General features: G+C 51.4%; 1 protein-coding gene across 6 annotated transcripts in view; it reads right to left on the bottom strand.

The window, feature by feature from the left end:
* Positions 1-2,705: 2,705 nt before the first annotated feature.
* The window catches only part of NAV2 (neuron navigator 2), a 385,703-nt gene continuing 370,914 nt past the window's right edge, over positions 2,706-17,494 (bottom strand). For all 6 annotated transcript variants that reach the window (XM_032413834.1, XM_032413835.1, XM_032413836.1 and 3 more), the window contains 4 exons: positions 16,068-16,264; positions 15,054-15,172; positions 9,121-9,324; positions 2,706-6,175 (listed from right to left, as the gene is read on the bottom strand). In XM_032413834.1, coding sequence (XP_032269725.1) covers positions 6,050-6,175; positions 9,121-9,324; positions 15,054-15,172; positions 16,068-16,264 — 646 coding nt within the window. In that variant the 3' untranslated portion in view covers positions 2,706-6,049. The remainder of the gene's footprint in view (positions 6,176-9,120; positions 9,325-15,053; positions 15,173-16,067; positions 16,265-17,494) is intronic.

Here is a 17,494-nt window from a genome sequence, read left to right as displayed (position 1 = left end):
CACAAGCAGCAGGGACAGGCACCTCTAATTTTGCAGAGCCTAAAGTTGTAGGACAGGAAGCAAAAAGTTCCCCAGGTGGGTTCCTGGAGGGGGTCATTCCTACCTCCACTGCTCAGTTCCCAAACTCAGGCGTTCTAGTTGTTGGGCACCCAGGAACAAATAACGGCCAGTGGCTGAACATGTATCGTTTCCTGGAAAACAGTGCTCCAACACAGAATGTCTTTCTCAAGCTGGTGCCTTGAGTCTTTAAGAGGACAGTTCAACTCCAGCTTTAGAATAGGAACCAGTGGATCTCACTGTCATGTGTCCTTGGTCAAGTTCCCTTCTCCATGAAATAGGTCCTTTGGTCTGAGATGCTGCAATTCTATGTAGGAAAGCAAGTGTGTGTTGGGTTTATTTGGGGAATGTCTATTCTATCTTCTTGAACTGTTGTCAGTTCCTGTATCACTGTCTTTGTCCTAATGAGCTTGAGGGTTAAGTCTTGATATCTGGTAGAGAAATCTGTTTACTTCTTCATCAGCTATGCTTCCACCATTTGCATTTCTAAATAAATTTAAAATCATCTTGTCAATTCCATGAAACTATGTTGGGCTTTTGAGTGGGATCGCATCAAATCTACAGTCCATTTTGGAAAAACTGACATCTTTACAACACTGACTCTCCTAATCCACAAACATCATATGTAGCTCCACATTTCTTTGGGTCTTCCTCAATTTCTCCCCACAATGTTTTATATATTTCTGTGTAGAAGGCTTGCCCATCTTATGTGCCATTTATTCCTAGGTATTAGATATTTTTGATGCCCTTAAACTGGTACCTTTTAAATTCTTGAACTTTGGCTGCATATAGATGTTGACTATATTTTTTTTCAAGTAGACTCTATCTCTACTGTGGGGCTCGAACTCACAGCCCTGAGATCAAGAGTCGCATGCTCTACCGACTGAGCCAGCCAGGCGCCCCTGTTCAGTTGATTTTCATGTATTGATTTTTGTATCCAGCTAATGTATTCAACTCATTATTTCTAATAATGTCTGTGAATTCTTTTGGATTATCTAAGTACATAATGTTATCTGTGAATAAAAAGTGTAATTTTTTTCCCTTTCCAATCCTCTTGCTTCACTCTACCGGTTAGGGTCTCTACTGTGATGTTAAGTGCTGACAGGAATCACCTTTATCTGCCTCCTAATCTAAGCAGGAAAACATCTGACCATTTATCATTAAGTATGATGCTTTCTGGAGCACCCGGCTGGCTCAGTGAGTGGAGCGTGCAACTCTTGATCTCGGGCTTGTGAGTTCAAGCCCTACGCTGGGTGTAGAGATTACTTAATAAAATAAATGATGCTTTCTATAGTTCCTACTTCTAGTATTTAAATATTTAAGACCTGCTGATTGCAGCCTTGTGAGAAAGTCCCAGTCAGAAGACCCAGCTAAGCCACAACGACTACTGCTTCACACAGAGAAAAAATGTTTGTTGTTTTAAGCTGCTAAGTTTTGAGGATCATTTGTTACACAGCAATAGCTAACGGGTGTAGAAGGGATGCATAGGCCTCCCCTCAAAGTCCAACCCAAGGAGACTGTGGCCGAAAGGGCGTGGGTTTTAGAACCGGATATGGCGGTTTTGAAGTCATCCTGCCCTTTACCTGTGCTGATCCTATTTCCTCGAGAACATCAGAACAGACTGTGTAGCTATGGGTAGAATATCTGACATGGGAAATCTTAGAAATTCAGGGTATCTAGCTGCCAAACCATTGCTCCAGCTCCCCTTCATTCTTTCTGACCGGCCTTAGAAACTGTTGAGTCTCTGGATTCTGTCTCCTTGGCTGAGCCACAGTGGTGCATGGTAGGAGCTGGGCCTCTCACGTCACTGGCAGCCGAGTCCACAGTGGAGGATCAATTTCACAATGAACCCACAGGCCTCGCTTCAAGCCTTTAAAGTTTTTGTTGTTGCTGTTGAAAGTGAAGGCTAAGAGGTGATCTTCTCGCCCACTGTCCATGCCCTGCAATGGCCACCAGCCGCTATGTGGAACGGGGCCCCTAAGATCAGAGGCAGCCCAGCAAGGCCAGCTTTGGATTTGGAAGATGGGGCTGGACCTCCCAGCTACCACCCCTCTTAGTGGACAGAAGCCTCGGGAAGTGGTTTTCTCTGAGCCTGTTTTGTTCACTTGTAAAATGGAAGTCGCAATATTTACCTCCTCAGGGTCCTTTTGCAGATTATACTGGAGCATTTGGGAAAGCAATTTGGCTATTAATAGGTATTCGATACATTAAAAAAAACACTAAACCTTTGTCCTGTGCCAAGGGGTCGATCGGCAGTCTGCCTGGACACCGATAGAGGCTGCTGTTCCCAGCGTGAAGGGCCCAGAGCACCAGCATCACCTGGGAGGAGGCTAGAAACCAGGAATCTCTGGCCACACCCTGGACCTACCCAGGCAGAATCTGCATGTCTGCAGGATCCCCAAGGATTCATAAAATTTGAGAGGAGTCCGAAGTTGTGCATTTCCAATAAGCTCCACACAAGTAGCAACATGTTAGAGGAGAAACGGAGAAGGGGAGGATGGACGTCGATGGTCTCGTGACAAAGGTAGGTTTGCTCGGCTTCAGGGGTCTCCCTGTTTGCTCTATCCAAGGAAGAACGGCTTGCTGTTGGCATGAAATTCAACTCCGTCAAGGACTTGCTCGAGCACAGAAAAGCCAAACCACTAATCTGAATAAATAAGCATCAATTTTATTGAATCATGAATAATTTAAGACTGGTACAATCATCAGCTTTATTCTCTATGACGTGGGGCATGATCTCCAGTAGATCATTGGCAAATCCAAAAACCTCATGACAAATGAAAATTAAATAGGGAGGGCGGGAGGGAAGGAGGAAGGAAACATACCGTACACAAAATACTCAATTCCTAGTTTTCTCTTTAAAAATGGCTAGAAAAAATTCATCAAAATGCAGCACTTTAATCGATTATTTACAATTTCTATGTTACAATGAAAAAATGTACATCTTATAGGACATATTTCATAAACTGCTCCACTGGAAACAACTAGATTAAAACAGCAAACCTTCCATTTAATATCCACAAAGCTGGATTATTTTTTTTTCCTTTTGAAGTAGATTCGCCACGATCAAATTTGAGTACACAGAATTTCGAAGTTGAAGCATCGACAGTGAAATAAAAAATGTCCCCAAGACACAACAAAGGTCTAGGCAAGTCTCATTCCTTGTCCCACCCCTCCCCCACCCCCAAACTTAAATTAAAAGATATTCCCATCTCATTTATGGCCTGTATAATTCTTGGCAGTTTGGGAAGAAGACTTTTGGCTTCCATTGGTAACTCAACATAAATGTTGCATAGAATTTCATACATTTCAAAATTAGCCTAACTGTAGAAAAAGGCAAAATGGAAGCATTTCGGACAGAGCCCTAAATGAGTACAAAGTCACTTTGTCAAAGGTGAGTGACACTAAAGTAAAATATGACCGAAATAAGAAATGTGCACGTCAGACAACCCTGCTTCCCGAAACTTTAGGAAGGACACGGAGTTGTGAATCACACACGGGCTACACTACTTGAAATCACTGGTCACTAGTTAGGCAGTACCAGGGACAGAGGTCTCGGTTCTGAGCCTGGACCCAGTGGGAGGGAAGTCTGTAGGAGGGGAGACGACAGAAAAGGTGTCAATTTAAAAAAAAAGGGGGGGGTTCAAACAATATTGGCAGGTGTCTACTCACAAGGTGACTGGGAAAACTGCCCCCAAGGAGAAGTCCATTTTACCTCCTCCCAAATTCACAGTATGAGCGTGTAAGGTCATCGCTGGGAAACAGATTGAGAAGGACCACTCTTCAGGTTTACCAGAAGGCTCAGGGTGTGGCCCGTGGTCACAGGCTAAATTCATGGTTTAAAATTTTTATGAAAAAACAAAACAGAACAAGACACACTCACACATCCAGATGGCTAATGAAGGCTGCGCGCAAGAGAGTCTGAGTTTACAGAGATGAAAGCAAGGACAGCACAGAGAGCTTTTCCATTCACCAGCTAGTGGGACACATTTCTCCTTTTCCTCTAAGGAGGAAGAAAATGGTGTCATCCAATGTCATGCGAGCAGTTTCAGGTCAAGTTCTTGTGGTAAGTGAATGAAAAAAAAATGTACAGAGATGGACCTTCAGAAATAGAAATGTGAAAGGTGGAATAAAAACCCTGATTGTTAACAGAGACACCCCCACTGGGGTCCGATGAAGATTCTCTTTATAAAGCAGAAACAAACAACTTAGCACTCTCTGTAAAGGAAATACCAGTATGTTGAAGACACATCCTAGCAGGGTATGCATCAGCAATGCCTTGCGGACTTGTAGCAACTTTTGCCTTTTCCTGCATCAGACAGATCACTGTCCAGGCAGAGTGTTAGCTGGAGACTGATAACCTAAAAAAAAAAAAAATGCATCTTTTTTTTTTTTTTTTTCTCCTTTTTCCTTTTACCCATGGTCATGCATCCACACAAATGAGTCTTTTGGATGAGAAAAGTCACAGCAACTTGAGTCCTCCTAATGAGTAGATGACTTTTTAGCCCTGTTTGCTCTGATGGGGAAAATAAACAAAAAAACTAATGGACCCCAGGCAGGCACAACACTCATAAATGAACACGGTTAGTACAAAACCAGTAAGGCATCGCTTTGGGAAGGTCAGCACCAAAGAGGTCAGGCAAGACTCGTCCGGACGGGGGCCGGGGCTTCTGAAAGGGAGCGGACTCCGGCCCCTTGTGGAGTTGTGTCACGTTGGTTCTGAGGAAAGTGCAAGTCTTGTGCGAGGTGACCTCAGCACCCCACCTGAGGTTGGGGCTGGCACGCCTGAGGTGTTGATGTGCGTTCTGAAGCCTCGAGGACGAGAAGGAAAGGCAAGGTCCCCGCTCACCCGTGCGTGGAGGATGGGGTCCCGGTCCACTAGAAAGGACGCGACCCCCCTCCCCCCCACCCCCGGCCCTAGCAGGGCGCGGCGAGGTGTAAAACCATGAGGATGGACAACTGAACAACCAGAACTCAGCAGGACCAAACCGAAACTCAACTCCTGCGGTTCTTTCTTTCACCAAAGGACTGATTCTGACCAAAGGTGGGGGGGCGGGGGGGAGGAAAAAATCTTCAAAATCAAAGAGTCAGAAAAGGGGGGAAACTCAACCTCATTTGCAAGGGGGTAACCAGTTCTCCAAAACAGACCAATTCTCACTGTCCACAGTGTTTGCAGAAAGAAAAACCTGATTCATTGAGACAGGAGGGGGAAGTACACACGGGCCGTCTGCATCGTGGCCACATCCGCTCGCGCACGTTCCACTCACGCTCAGGATCGACTGGAGGCTGACGGGTCTGGAAGGTGGGGCTGAACGGGAACAGGCAAAAATACCTCTCGGGTAAGGAGAGCACCATTTAAGAAGCAGAACAAAACAGCGAGCGCGCTTCGCGTTTCCCTGCGGTGTCCCTGCGTCGTAGCTGCGCAGTCAGCCGAGTGGGACCCAGCGGCGCCCGCCCCGTTAGCACCAGCTGTCTGGGCGGCCGGCCGCGGGGGAGGCGCGGAGGCAGATGCAGGCTGCTGGCGGCGAGACCCAGGCCCGAGGCTCTGTGCCCAGGGGTAGCTGTGTTGCCCGCATTTCCAGCGTGGCTCCAGTCTCTCCGCTCTGGGTAGCTCGCCGCAGGATGCTGTTTGGTTTCAGGAGCTTCCAAGCGGGTTCTTGGTTTGTTTGTTTGCTTTCTTTAGAACCTTTTCATTTCAACGGTGACGACCGTTTCCCGAGAAGTACCTTCAGTGTCTTAGGGAGGTCACGGCAACAAGGCAAACGATAATGAAAATAAACAAGAAGGTAGTGCAGGTCTCCCTGTGGAAGGGAGCGGTGCCAAGGCGGCTGGCCTGGGAGGCCCGCACCCAGGTCGAGGCTGGAGGAGGAGGGGTCTGGGTATCCCTGCAGCTCTCGCGCCGCGGCCGGGGGCTGGCTCAGGAAGGTGCGGGGCACGCAGGTGGGGCAGGGCAGGGAGCGGGGAGGCGGGCAGGCTCCACGGCTGGCCCCTGTCACAGAGTCGACTCTAGGGACGAGTCCAGGATGTCGTCGTGATGGCTGTTGCTGTTGGAGTCGCTGTCGTAGCTCTGGGGGCTGGAGTAGTTGGCCGCCTCCTGCAGCCTCATCAGCATGTTCATCTGGGGAGAGAGCAAGAGCGTGAGCGGCTTTGAGCCTGGCCGCCGTCCACCTCTGGCCTTTTCCAAGCTTGCGCTACATCCTCCAGACGCACCCCGGCTTGCAGCCCACAGCGGAGGCCATAGACAAAAACAAACAACAAAAAAAACCAACTGTGGACTCGGGGCCAGGCTTCGGGGTTCCAGTCCTGTCTCTACCACTTACGAGCCGCATAACCTTGGGTAAGTTACTTAACCTTTTTGTGTCTCAGCTTCTTCTTTGGCCACATGAGAACAATCGTACCTGTCCTACGACGTTGTGGGTGTGGATTGAGTGAATATATGCCAAGCACAGAAAACAAAATAGGAAGTCTTCTAGGAATACAGAATTTATTCTTTATTTGCAAGTGACACAGATTACCCCTTACCCAAGCACAGCCCGCAGACGGCGTAGAGATGCCAGTCAAGCTGGCTCGGCCCCGCTGACATCTGAAGCACATGGCTCCCCCTTCGGGGAGCACCAAGCCCACGGGTATGTCTGGCTCTGGCCAGAGGGCAGCCTGGAGCCGGCTGTGCTCCCACTCCTGCCGAGGCCACCATGGGGAGGTAAAGGACAGCAGCAGTTACAAGCAGAGCCATGAAGCACAGAGGGGCCTGAATTCCAAGGCAGGAAACTCCGGGCAAATTACCCACCATACCTGAGCCCCCAGGTCCTCATGTGCAGAGCAGAGAGAACAAGAGCACCTGTATCTCACAGGGTTGAAGGAGGCAATGAAAGGACAGGATGTGCATTAGACCCTCAGAAAAGGGCCTGGCGCGTAGGAAGTGCTCAATAAAGAGATCTGCTATCATCATCATCATTTGACTTTAAGAGTTTAAAGAGTGTTCTGAGACCTTCCCAGTCTACAGTCTATTGGTTATTTGTCTGCGAGTGAAAGGGAGAACGAGGAACTAATTTTACTTGCAACTTTAAATTGTGTCTTTTATATTTTACATAGCAAGTAAGTTAGAAAGTAGGGTCTCTCTGAGCTAAGGCCAAGACATGATGCAGCTGAGCATGAAATCCAGCTGCTTCCTAGCCAGCTGCCCCTCGGGATGCCTTGCGGTCTCCTTGGGTGAGCCAGGGCGCAGAACCACCATCAGCCGTGCCTATTGGTGTAGCCATGACCGGGGAAGAGGTGGAGCCGAAGTACAAGGGGCAATCCTTGGCAGCCATGATTATTCACTCATCAAACAGCCCCAGTGTATTTACAGTGTGTGTTCTCGAACAAAAATGAGTCAGTCCTCTTCTCCTGGAGGTCTCGGTCTCATGAGGGAGAGAGACCAGTTAATAAGAGACCTCGGGCCCTGGGGAGGGAGAAACACAAGTATCTATTTGATAGTGGGGGCACCTGAGCTGGTACAGCTCACTTCGGGGTACCTGGGGCTGGAGGGAGAGTTTTGTGTAACTATTCCAAGAGCTCCAGGTTTCACCTAAATGCCCTTATGTTTAGTCAGTTACACAAATACTCCCGGGTAAGAGAAGAGGGTCTGGGGATGAGGGAGCCATGCTTTCCTCTAGAGATCTCCTAAATTCTATTTTTATGTAAGGAAAGAGCTCATGAGCTTGCAACCACAGAAACATCTCCACGACTCTGGCTTTAGCCATAATTCATGTTAGACATGGCGTTTTCAAGTCTGGTCCTTTCTTCTGCAAAACCATTGTTGTAAACACTGTACATTAGATTGTGCATAGTAACGTAACAACTCCCATTTAAAATACAGTTCCTGTTTATAAGAAAGCTCAACAGGACCCCAGCTCCTTCCTGCCAGTGAGGAGGATGGCAGACAAGCCAAAGCAGCGATGATGATGATGATGATGATGATGATTTTTTTTTTTTTTTTAAAGATTTTATTTATTTATTTGAGAGAGAGAGAATGAGAGACAACACATGAGAGGGGGGAGGGTCAGAGGCAGAAGCAGACTCCCTGCCGAGCAGGGAGCCCGATGCGGGACTCGATCCAGGGACTCCAGGATCATGACCTGAGCCGAAGGCAGTCGCTTAACCAACTGAGCCACCCAGGCGCCCGATGATGATGATTTTTATCTAGCAAATCAATTAGTCATCAGGGAAAGAACAAGTCAGCTGTCTTTTAATTCTGCTGCATCCCTTATGAATATGTTCTTTCATTAAGTAATGCAAGTCATATTTTCTGCTGTGTTTTTCCTCTTGCCTTAGCTGCCAAGGGAGCTCAAGGGTAAATTGAAGGCATGATAATGGTCACTTAAGTACGGGAGGCTCTGGGGTATGTGCTTCCACCTTCTTTAATAGAGCTTCTGATTTATTAGGTCTAATTTTGCAGTATAACTGTATACGGGTCTTAGGCAGGCAGAGAACACTACAATTATAGTGTTATTGTCCCTGGTCCAGGTTCTTCTCAAAGGGCCTTTATTTGCTTTCGCAATGGTGGGGGTAAATAAGAAGCTCAGGCAGTTACACAGACTTAACTCAGGTCGCTGGCCTTGGGACCCATATTCAGGCTTCCCTGTCCTCTGGGAGTCCCTCGTGCCCTGAAACCTCTCCCTGCGTGTGCGTCTAATCAGTCGGTTCGGGCTTCTGCTCCTTAGCAATCTCCGCCTCTGCTCCGGCACTAGTGGGAGAGATGAATGGGGCAGGACAGTACGTGATAAAGTTGGTACTCTAATCAGAGGGCAAAGAGTGGGAGGGGGGCGTTTAGGTTGGGAAAAATCACATTCGTAACCTTTTATCTTATACCGGAACAAATTTCAGAGGGTTAAAGGCCATAGTGAAAAACTGACCCCATGGGAGATAACGCTGGCAAAAGTGCGACTAACCTTGGGGTGGGTCCAGCCTTCCAAAGAGAGACCCTGGCTCAGTCACGTCTCTATTCCCAGCATGCCTTGCGTCATGCCCAATATACAGTAAGTGCTCAGTAAATGCTGAGCTGCTCTGAGAGCGGAGACTTACCAGTGGGTCTCCTTCAGCATCACTGGGGGGCATCTGCTTGCTCGCAGACCCTTCCCGAGGCATGGAGTAGCCGTCGAAGCCGACATCCTCAGGCCGGAGCTGCAGCAGGGGAGGCCACTCGTGTTGCTGTGGGCTGGCTGCCCAGGGGTAGGTGTCCATCACCCACTTGGCGGGATCCTCCCAGGGGGCCCGCCTTCCATAGAGCTGAAAACAGGCAAAGAAGGAATAGTCTGGGACTGGCCCGAGACCTCCTCTGCAGCCCTGGTTGTGCAGCCTTCGGAAACCTCCTCAAGCCCAGCATCATGCCTTCCCTGATGGAGTAACTGCGCTTCCAGAATTCTAAGGAAGGAAGCCACCCGAGGTACCCACAGCTTGATGTGCCAAGACTGAAGGCAACGTGACCTGAGGGTCAAAGGTGCTGGCTTTGGAGTCATCATCTGACCCGGGTCCCCATCTTCGCTCTGCCACTGTCTCACCGAGTCACCCTAAACTCTACGCTTTGCTGATCCAATCTGAAAAGTAGCCGCTTGCGGGGAGGGACCCCAACCGCACGATTTGAAGCATGTGCCAATTTCGGTGGTGTAAATACTCCTCCTATGGCCAACTTCAAACCACCAATATGGTAGCACTGAACTTGGGAGTTGGAAGGAGGTGCTGACCCTCGGCTCACACGAGTCGGCTCTAGTATCCCATGGGGTGGACCCCTGAAGGTGACCTTCGATCATGCGCCGGGCATCAACACCACAGTGGGGGTCACCGACAGCCCTGGTTCAATAAAACCCCATTTCCTGAAGCAGCTCAGACTCTCAGAGCCCCTCACAGCAGCACTGGTCACTTTCAAAACAGCACCCTGTTAACCGAGGTTGCGCACGGGTATTGGAATTTTAAGTCTTTCAACTATTATCCTTCAAAACTGTCTGGAACAACTGACGGGAAACTATGTTATCACTTAATTTAAGGCCTTTTTTTAAGCCTTCACTATTTAATGATAAGATTATTACAGTGGATTTTACCAGCAATGTCAAGAAATCTATAATCTCTTCCAAGGACAGAAACCGGGCCGCTGCCCGTCCCCAGGTGGGGCTCTGCATAGGATACAGTCTTCATCTTCATCATACCGTCTGCATCTTCTGTTAATGCCACCACGGCTGCCCCATCTTACAGCTGATGGTGGGTCAGCAGCGTTTTACAAATACCGTGCAGAACTGTCATGTGACTCCAAGGGGGAGTAGGACTGCCCGAGTCTCCCAGATGAGGGGGACAGGCCCAGGGAGGAAAGGCAGAAGAACAGGAATCCAAGTCTGTCCGCCTCCATGCACCACTGAGTCTGAGACGTGGCAGGTGTGCTTGCCCAGCACTGGGGAGTACCCCTTCGACAGGGGGCCATGGGGTACACAGACCAAAAACTCCTGAACCACCACGTCTGCAGGGCGGCTCCCTCCGCCCTCCCACAACTCCTACAGGAGAGAGGGGAGAGAGGACTTGCTACCAGAACAGAGCTGAGCTCTGACTGACCAGATCACACCTATCCAGGTCCTAGGCTGCCCCAGCTGGAAGGAACTGGAGTCCCCTGGCCTTGTTTACTGGATGGGGTCGTCAGGGTCTAAACAGGAAGGCCAGCCGTGAAAGGTTATGGAGTGGAGCTGGATTCAAACGCGGGACCTCAGCTTCCTTGTCTGGGCCTTTCTTCCCCTCTCCGCCCCTCCTGACCGAGTCCACCTGGTATCAGCAAGAGACAAGAGCCATGACTCAGCCAAAACCAGAGTAGGGAGAGGCAGACCAGGCTGTCCACCAGACAAGGGTGTGTCAGCTGGGTGATTCACGGGGGCCTACGGTACCTCTGACCTTGACGTCTGATTTGTCGGGGAAGCCACCCACCCTGCCCGCATGGCCCAGGGGCTTACCCGTCCCTCCCCATTAGTGACTAGCTCTTCCTGCGCTCAAGACACGCACACCCTCCTGTGACCTCACTGCTTTCTCAGACGCCTGCACCCCTCCCGTCTAGCACCCTGACCCTGTCTGTCACTAAATCTTCCTTCACCTGGGGCAGCAGTGAGTCTCGGGCCTGAGGATTCAGTCTGGTGTCCTAAAGGCTGTTCCTGGTCCGAGCGAGAAGGGATGACGTGAAGGTGAGGGCGTGTGCACATGTGTGCAAGCCAGGAAGGGAGGGAGCACACAAGCATTTGGGGCATATTCAGAACTGAAGAAGGCTGCTCTCCATCAGAAACATTCCTGCAATTTTAGAAGCTTCTCCCTCCAGAGGGAGGTTTGGGCCACATTTCCCAAGCCAGGCCTCACGCGTGAGGCTGAACCAGGGCCTTACTTCCGGAGCCAGTATGGAGGAGGAGAGGCTCAGGGCTGCAGAGCAAGAGGCTGGGATGTGGAGCTCATCCAGTCCTTAGACATAATATGGCCCAGAGGTTTTCAAATACTTGCTCTTCCCCTGACCCTACCACTGAGTAGCCTGAGGACCTTCTGGGCTCCACAGAAGCCAGCCGGAGAAAATACTCTTCTAGTCTAAGCTGCTCAGATCACAGACAGGGAACCTACAGACAGGAGACTTGCCCAGGGTCTCAGAGCAGGTTGGGTCATCCGATAAATGGCCCAACGCTCTTCCCTGCCCACCAGGAGAACACAGGTCCTTTGAGTTGCTCTATAGACTTCAGACACTTTGGCAAATATTTACAATGATGGCTCCAAAGGGGAGCAGGACGGGAACTGAGTCATAAGATAAATGTACATTGGGCGCATGTGAACGTCATCTGCAAGAACAGAAAATATTTTTACAAGCTTCCATGCTTGCCACTAGACGTGTTCAAGACCAGGTGATGAATGGCTGGGTCAGGACTGTGGCAGGCGAAGGAATTACCATAAAAGCTCCTCGGCCCACTGCAGCAGAGCCCTGAGCAGCTCTGGGAAGCAGCAGAGACAGCTGGACAGAGAGACAGGCAGATGGGACATTCACCTTCCCCTACGGCTCAGGAGCTGTGGGCTGAGACGACGGAAACGAATACCGGGGCCTCTGTGAGCCTCCTGACTCCACAGAATGTGCGGAGCCGCCGGGAGGCCATGCTTGCCTGCTCTGAACCACAGTCCCCTCACGGCCACTCGCTCCCCTCACAGGGTCCCGTGAGGAGTGGCCTCGCACGGCATCTAGCACACAGTTAACAGGGACTCAGGGTAACACAGGGGGAGTGGGGAATCGAACTTTTTTTTTTTTTTTTAAAAACAGAGGAATCCTTTTGTTAAATGAAATCTTCTGTAGAAAACCACCCTATGAAACACAATACTTCGTTCCCTGAACCACCTGAGGCTTCTGGAAGTTAGGGGGTCCTCAGAACAGCTTGAAAATCCCAGAAGTAACGGAGGAGTCAGCCAGACCTGGCCCCAATGCTGGCTCATCACACCCCAGTGAGTGACCTTGGGTAACAGTAAAAACTCTTGTGAACCTGGTTTCCTCGTTTATGAGGTACTCTTTGAGCTGCTGGAACTAAAAGGGATCGTGCACGTCAGGCCCCTCGCAGGGCCCAGCAAGTAGCGGACCCTCAATCAACGTCAGCAGACTTTCCTTCAAAACCAGAGGCCTGAAGAACACACCAGGTTTCCTCATGAATCAGTAGATTCTGGGGGTTTTCCTGGGCTCCTCAGGATGATGAGGTCACAGGTTTGGGGCAAGGTGGCTCACTTTTGAGCAACTTGGTAAAATGCTAATTCTGCTGCCTCCCCCCCTGCTTGCTCCCACACTCTTGAAGGATGGTCTTTCAAATGACCTCACAGCGCAGGGAAGCAATGACTTTTTTTTGCTTCACGCTGAACTGGTAAGTCCCATGAGATGGTGGCATGTCTCTGTTCCCTGCCCCAGACGGAACGTTCTATAGCCATCCCCAAATCCTTTTAACCCGTGGCCTCCGTGCTCTTAGTGGGAAAGAGACCCAGTGCTCTTTTACCATGAGCCCCAGGAAGGGCATTTGGACTCCACCTTTATGGCCGTGCCCAGAAGGCTTTCTTTGAAATTCAAGTCGAAAGGAGCAGGGTCCTGGCATGTCCATCCTGGGTGAGGACCGACAGGGGGCCAGTTGATGTGTAGTTCAAGGCTGGAGTACTCCTTGTGTCTCCCCACTCATGGTTTGTGCTTCACTGCGCAAGGGAGGCCGGCCCTTAACCAACAGAGCCCATGGGTTCTTCCAAGCACACCCTGAGGTCACTGCCTATCCCTCATCACAAGATACATTTGGAGCAAAGAAGAAGCAGATGAACAGGTGAGAGGCGAGGCAGAAATAAGAGGCAATGGCGCACTTCCTCTAATTCCCTTCCTTCTTTTGAGCAGCATGGGGGTCCCCCAGAGGTGCCGGGCACAGCACAGCCCCAGGAAAGCCACTGAAGGAGAACGGAGGAGGGGGCTTCTGAAATGAAACTGACTTCAAGAATCCAGCATGTGGGAGATGCCTCCACTGGCCCAAGAAAACAGGAATGACTGCACAGCTCCTTGGGTTTGCGGCACGGACAGATCATCTGATTAAAGACTAAACTAGGGTCCACTGACCCAGGTCAGTGAATTTATCTACCTAGGGAGATTCTACTGCAAAGATCTGAAATCCCTCACACCTTGCTTTACGAAAGCCACGTGACACAGGAGAAAGGCTGCTGTCAGTGAACGGTCTTTGCGTGCGACTAACCAGTGATTTGGGGCTGACCAAGGGACTGCCTATCTGCTTGCTAGTCTGCCTTCAGGTGCACCTCGATTGCCCCAAGGCGGCCTGCATTTGCGGGACAGCCGTGCTCCAGCTCAGTGAGGCAGGAGCTGCAAGAGGCACGGTACGTTCCTTTCCCAGTTCTTGCCGTCCCGGCAGCCTCTGAAACCACGGGCTGCTGCACGGCACAAAGCGGCTACACACCCGCCAGGTGCAGTGACACACACACTGCGGCCCCGAACGGGCTGTACCCCATACACGCACATGGGTGTGCCCCCTCCCGTGCCCTCCACCGGCCCACAGCAGCCTCCTGGGTCTCCAGCTGCCCAGCGTGGAGGAAACCAAGGAGCCCTTGGGAACCCAGCTGGTTCCTAGACTCTTCAGCTGTGCCTGATGCCTGCTCATTACTCAGTGTGCGTGCTGCAAGCCTAGAAACTTCTACAGCCGCCTCCAGACTCAACCGTGTCACTGGTGCAAGCTCCAATTTAATGCTAAGCCCGCCCTAGCATTCAAGGCTGGGCTGAATGAGAAGTGAAGGATGCTGCCTTCCGGCCCCTGCAGTGTAGGGGCTTGCAGCCCCGTGGGCCCCAGGGTCGTGGGGGGAGGCAGAGTGGGCGGGTGAGGGTATCTGGGTGGCAGGTAGTGAGTGCTATGGGGCCGAGGCCTCAGAACCTGGAATTCGAGTTAGAGGACTGGACTCCAATCTCAGCTTCTTCAAGTGTCCTTTTTATGACCTTGGGCGACCCACTTACTCTCTCTGAGCCTTAATTTTCCTCTCCTGAAAAATGGAGACCAAAAAAAAAAAAAAAAACCTCTGCTCAAGTCCCAGGACTAAGGCAGGCTTGAGTCAAATAGCAGAGAGGAGACTACTTCGCAAACTGCACACTTCCATTTCTTGTGCGCTCGCTGTGCTGGGCGCTTTATGGCCATGACTGCATTTAACCCTCGCAGTAACTGCTTGTGGTGGAGGATGGTCATTCTCCTCTTCTATCAGCCAGGGCACTAGGGCACAGAGAGGCTGAACAACTTGCCTGGGGTCACACATGAACAGTGGCGGAGCCAAGATATGCAGCTAAGTACGTCGTACTCTGTGCCAGACTGATGGCCTTCCCCGTGAGGGGCTGTCACCCCATGTCAGTCAGACGTCTAAAGGAGGAGATACAGACAACTCATCGGGTCACCAGACACTCCCCCCGTCCCGCTCCCAATTCTGAGGAGGCCTGTGGCAAGCACGCTCCTCACCTGGAGTCCTTCTCTGACGGCTTCCAGGAGATAGGGGATAATCGAGTAGTTCCACAAGTCGGTGAACCACACCCTGGAGCCATCCACATCGATGGGGCATGACAGGAAGAGCCGGGGGCCTGGGGACCACAGGGAAAGTCCATCAGAGCTGAAACTGGGGGGTTAAGAGAAGCCACGGTCTGAACAAACCCCACAGGAGGGACCCTGTGATTTTCTGAATGACAGCAGAAGTACCGCTTCCCTGGGATCTCTCTCCCCTCCCAGGAAATCACCCAAAAGAGAGGAGAGGCTTTATGGAGAGAGATGTTCACTGCAGTAGGATGAACCCTGACCACTGGAAACAGAAGTGCACTCAGTGTCCGAGAAGAGAAATGGTTACGCAAACGATGGTACAGCCACTTTGATTACTCTGCAGCCTTTGGGAAGGACTGTGAAAATGGAGTAGCAACACAGATGCTCAGCGGACAATGTAAAATAAAAAAAATGAGCATCCTGTGTGCACGCTATATTTGCAACTACACAAACCTACATGTCTGGACAAGAACAGAAAACAGAAGTTCAAATTAACATTATGTTAACATGGTGGGATGATCAGCGGTCTTTTTTTCTCTGAACCCTAAGCTTTGGGAACGTTGATAGCATTTTATTTTTAAAGCGGAGCCAATGTGGCCGGATGGCTTGAGCTTAGGGGAGCCCTGCGCTGGGGGCTCTTCACAGAGCCGGCAGTTTTTGCATCAGCCTGGGCTGGATGCATCGCTCTGCAGCTGATCAGCCCTGGTCCGCTGTGCAAAGATGAGGAAAGGGACACAGCACTGGATGCAGATGACTGGCAGTCCGGGGGTCTGCCCTGGGCTGTGATGGTCCCTCTGTCCCCTTCTCACCCGTGTGGACAGTGCGGCATCCAGCTGACTTGTGCCTGCCAGGTGCTGTCCCGGCCAGGGCCCCGAGGACACACGTCTGAGGCGGCTAGAGCTCCAGGAGCAGTGCCTGTCCCCTGCCTGGCCTCCCACCTACCTATGGTGACGTCTGAGGAGCTGTGAGCCTCCAGGAAGCGGTTGAGGTGATGCCAGACCTTGGGAATCCAGTCGATGATTTTTACCAGCTCCATATTCCGCACTCGCCCACTGATCTCTGTTTCCATGAGCTTCCGCCTCAGGAACCGGCCGAGGAAGCCCTTCACGGGCTCCGTGTGGTTGGCACAAAGCACCCACCTGGAGGAGAGTCAGCAATACTTTTCGATGATGATGACTGATAAAAACGATGCCAGCCTCCCCAGTCAAAGCTCATTAGATCTGGAGTTACTAGAACAGGCCCTATAGTGCACCCAATTCGTCGTGACGGCCCTGTGACAGAGCTACGACAGCCATCCCCATTTCACAGATGGGAATGCTGAGGCACAGACAGGTTGTACAACTTATCCAAGATCAAAGAGCTCTTTAATATAGAAGGGCTAAGATCAGGACGAGGATGGTCCAGCTCCAGAGTCTGAGCTCTAACCACTGAGCCTGCTGCCTCTTGTGCTGGAAGTCAGGCTGTGCGCTGGCCTCTGGAGCTGTAACGAAGACTAAGACGCAGGCCCCGTTCCCCAGAAGCACACGGTCTAGTGGAGGAAGTAGATAAGCAAACAGAGGAATGAGATGTGACAAACCCCAGGGAATCAGAGAAGCCTCCCAGAGGAGGGGATGTCTGAGACCAGGAGGGGGCTGGGGTCAGGGTGGAGACCAGGCTGCCGCATCTGCACAGGCGCGTGGGGTGTTCGGGGAACCTGCCAGAGATTCAGTGTGACCAGTGTAATTCAGTGTTCGGACCTGCCAACCTACGGAGTCTGATTCCATTTTGGAGGCCATGGGGAGCCCCCGAAGGAGTTTAAGCATGAGGGTTTTCTGGTCAGATCTGAATTCTAGAACGCTCACTCAGCTGCCACCGGCACAGCAGATGGCCTGCAGGGAGCCGAGCTGCGGGCAGGCACCGCGGTTGCAGCGACGGTGTGCTGGGAGCCGTGGTGGTGGGGCAGGAGGAGAAAGCACGGACGAGACAGGACAGCCTGGATGCAGAGGCGGCCATGAGCTCGGGCCTGGGGGAGTCGCCACTTCTGATGATCACAGTTCGGGTCTGCTTTCAATAGATTTCCCTCAGAGATGTCTGCAGATGGCCAGTGGAAAAGCGCCAGGGACCTACCCCAGAGTGGCTTCTCAGCCGCATCCCAGGGCCTGGGGGGGCGGGTGGGGGGGGTGCAGTCACCTGGGAGGTGGCGCAGGGCAGAGGGCATCCAGCCATGGCAAGGCCGGCAGCAACGGGACCTTGCACGACCGAGCTGGACAGTCCCTCCCACGTCCCAGCAGTGACCGCACCCCGGTACAGGGCCGGGGCAGAGGGACTCCCAGCAGCTGGAGCGCAAAGGCCCACAGTTCTGAGGGGACGCTCATAAGCAAGAGCTTGCA

This window comes from Phoca vitulina, unplaced genomic scaffold, assembly GCF_004348235.1.
Source record: "Phoca vitulina isolate PV1807 unplaced genomic scaffold, GSC_HSeal_1.0 scaffold16, whole genome shotgun sequence".
NCBI classification, from domain to species: Eukaryota; Metazoa; Chordata; class Mammalia; order Carnivora; family Phocidae; genus Phoca; species Phoca vitulina.
The sequence above is the reverse complement of the archived record's forward strand: the minus strand, read 5'-3'. Positions and strand labels throughout refer to the sequence as shown.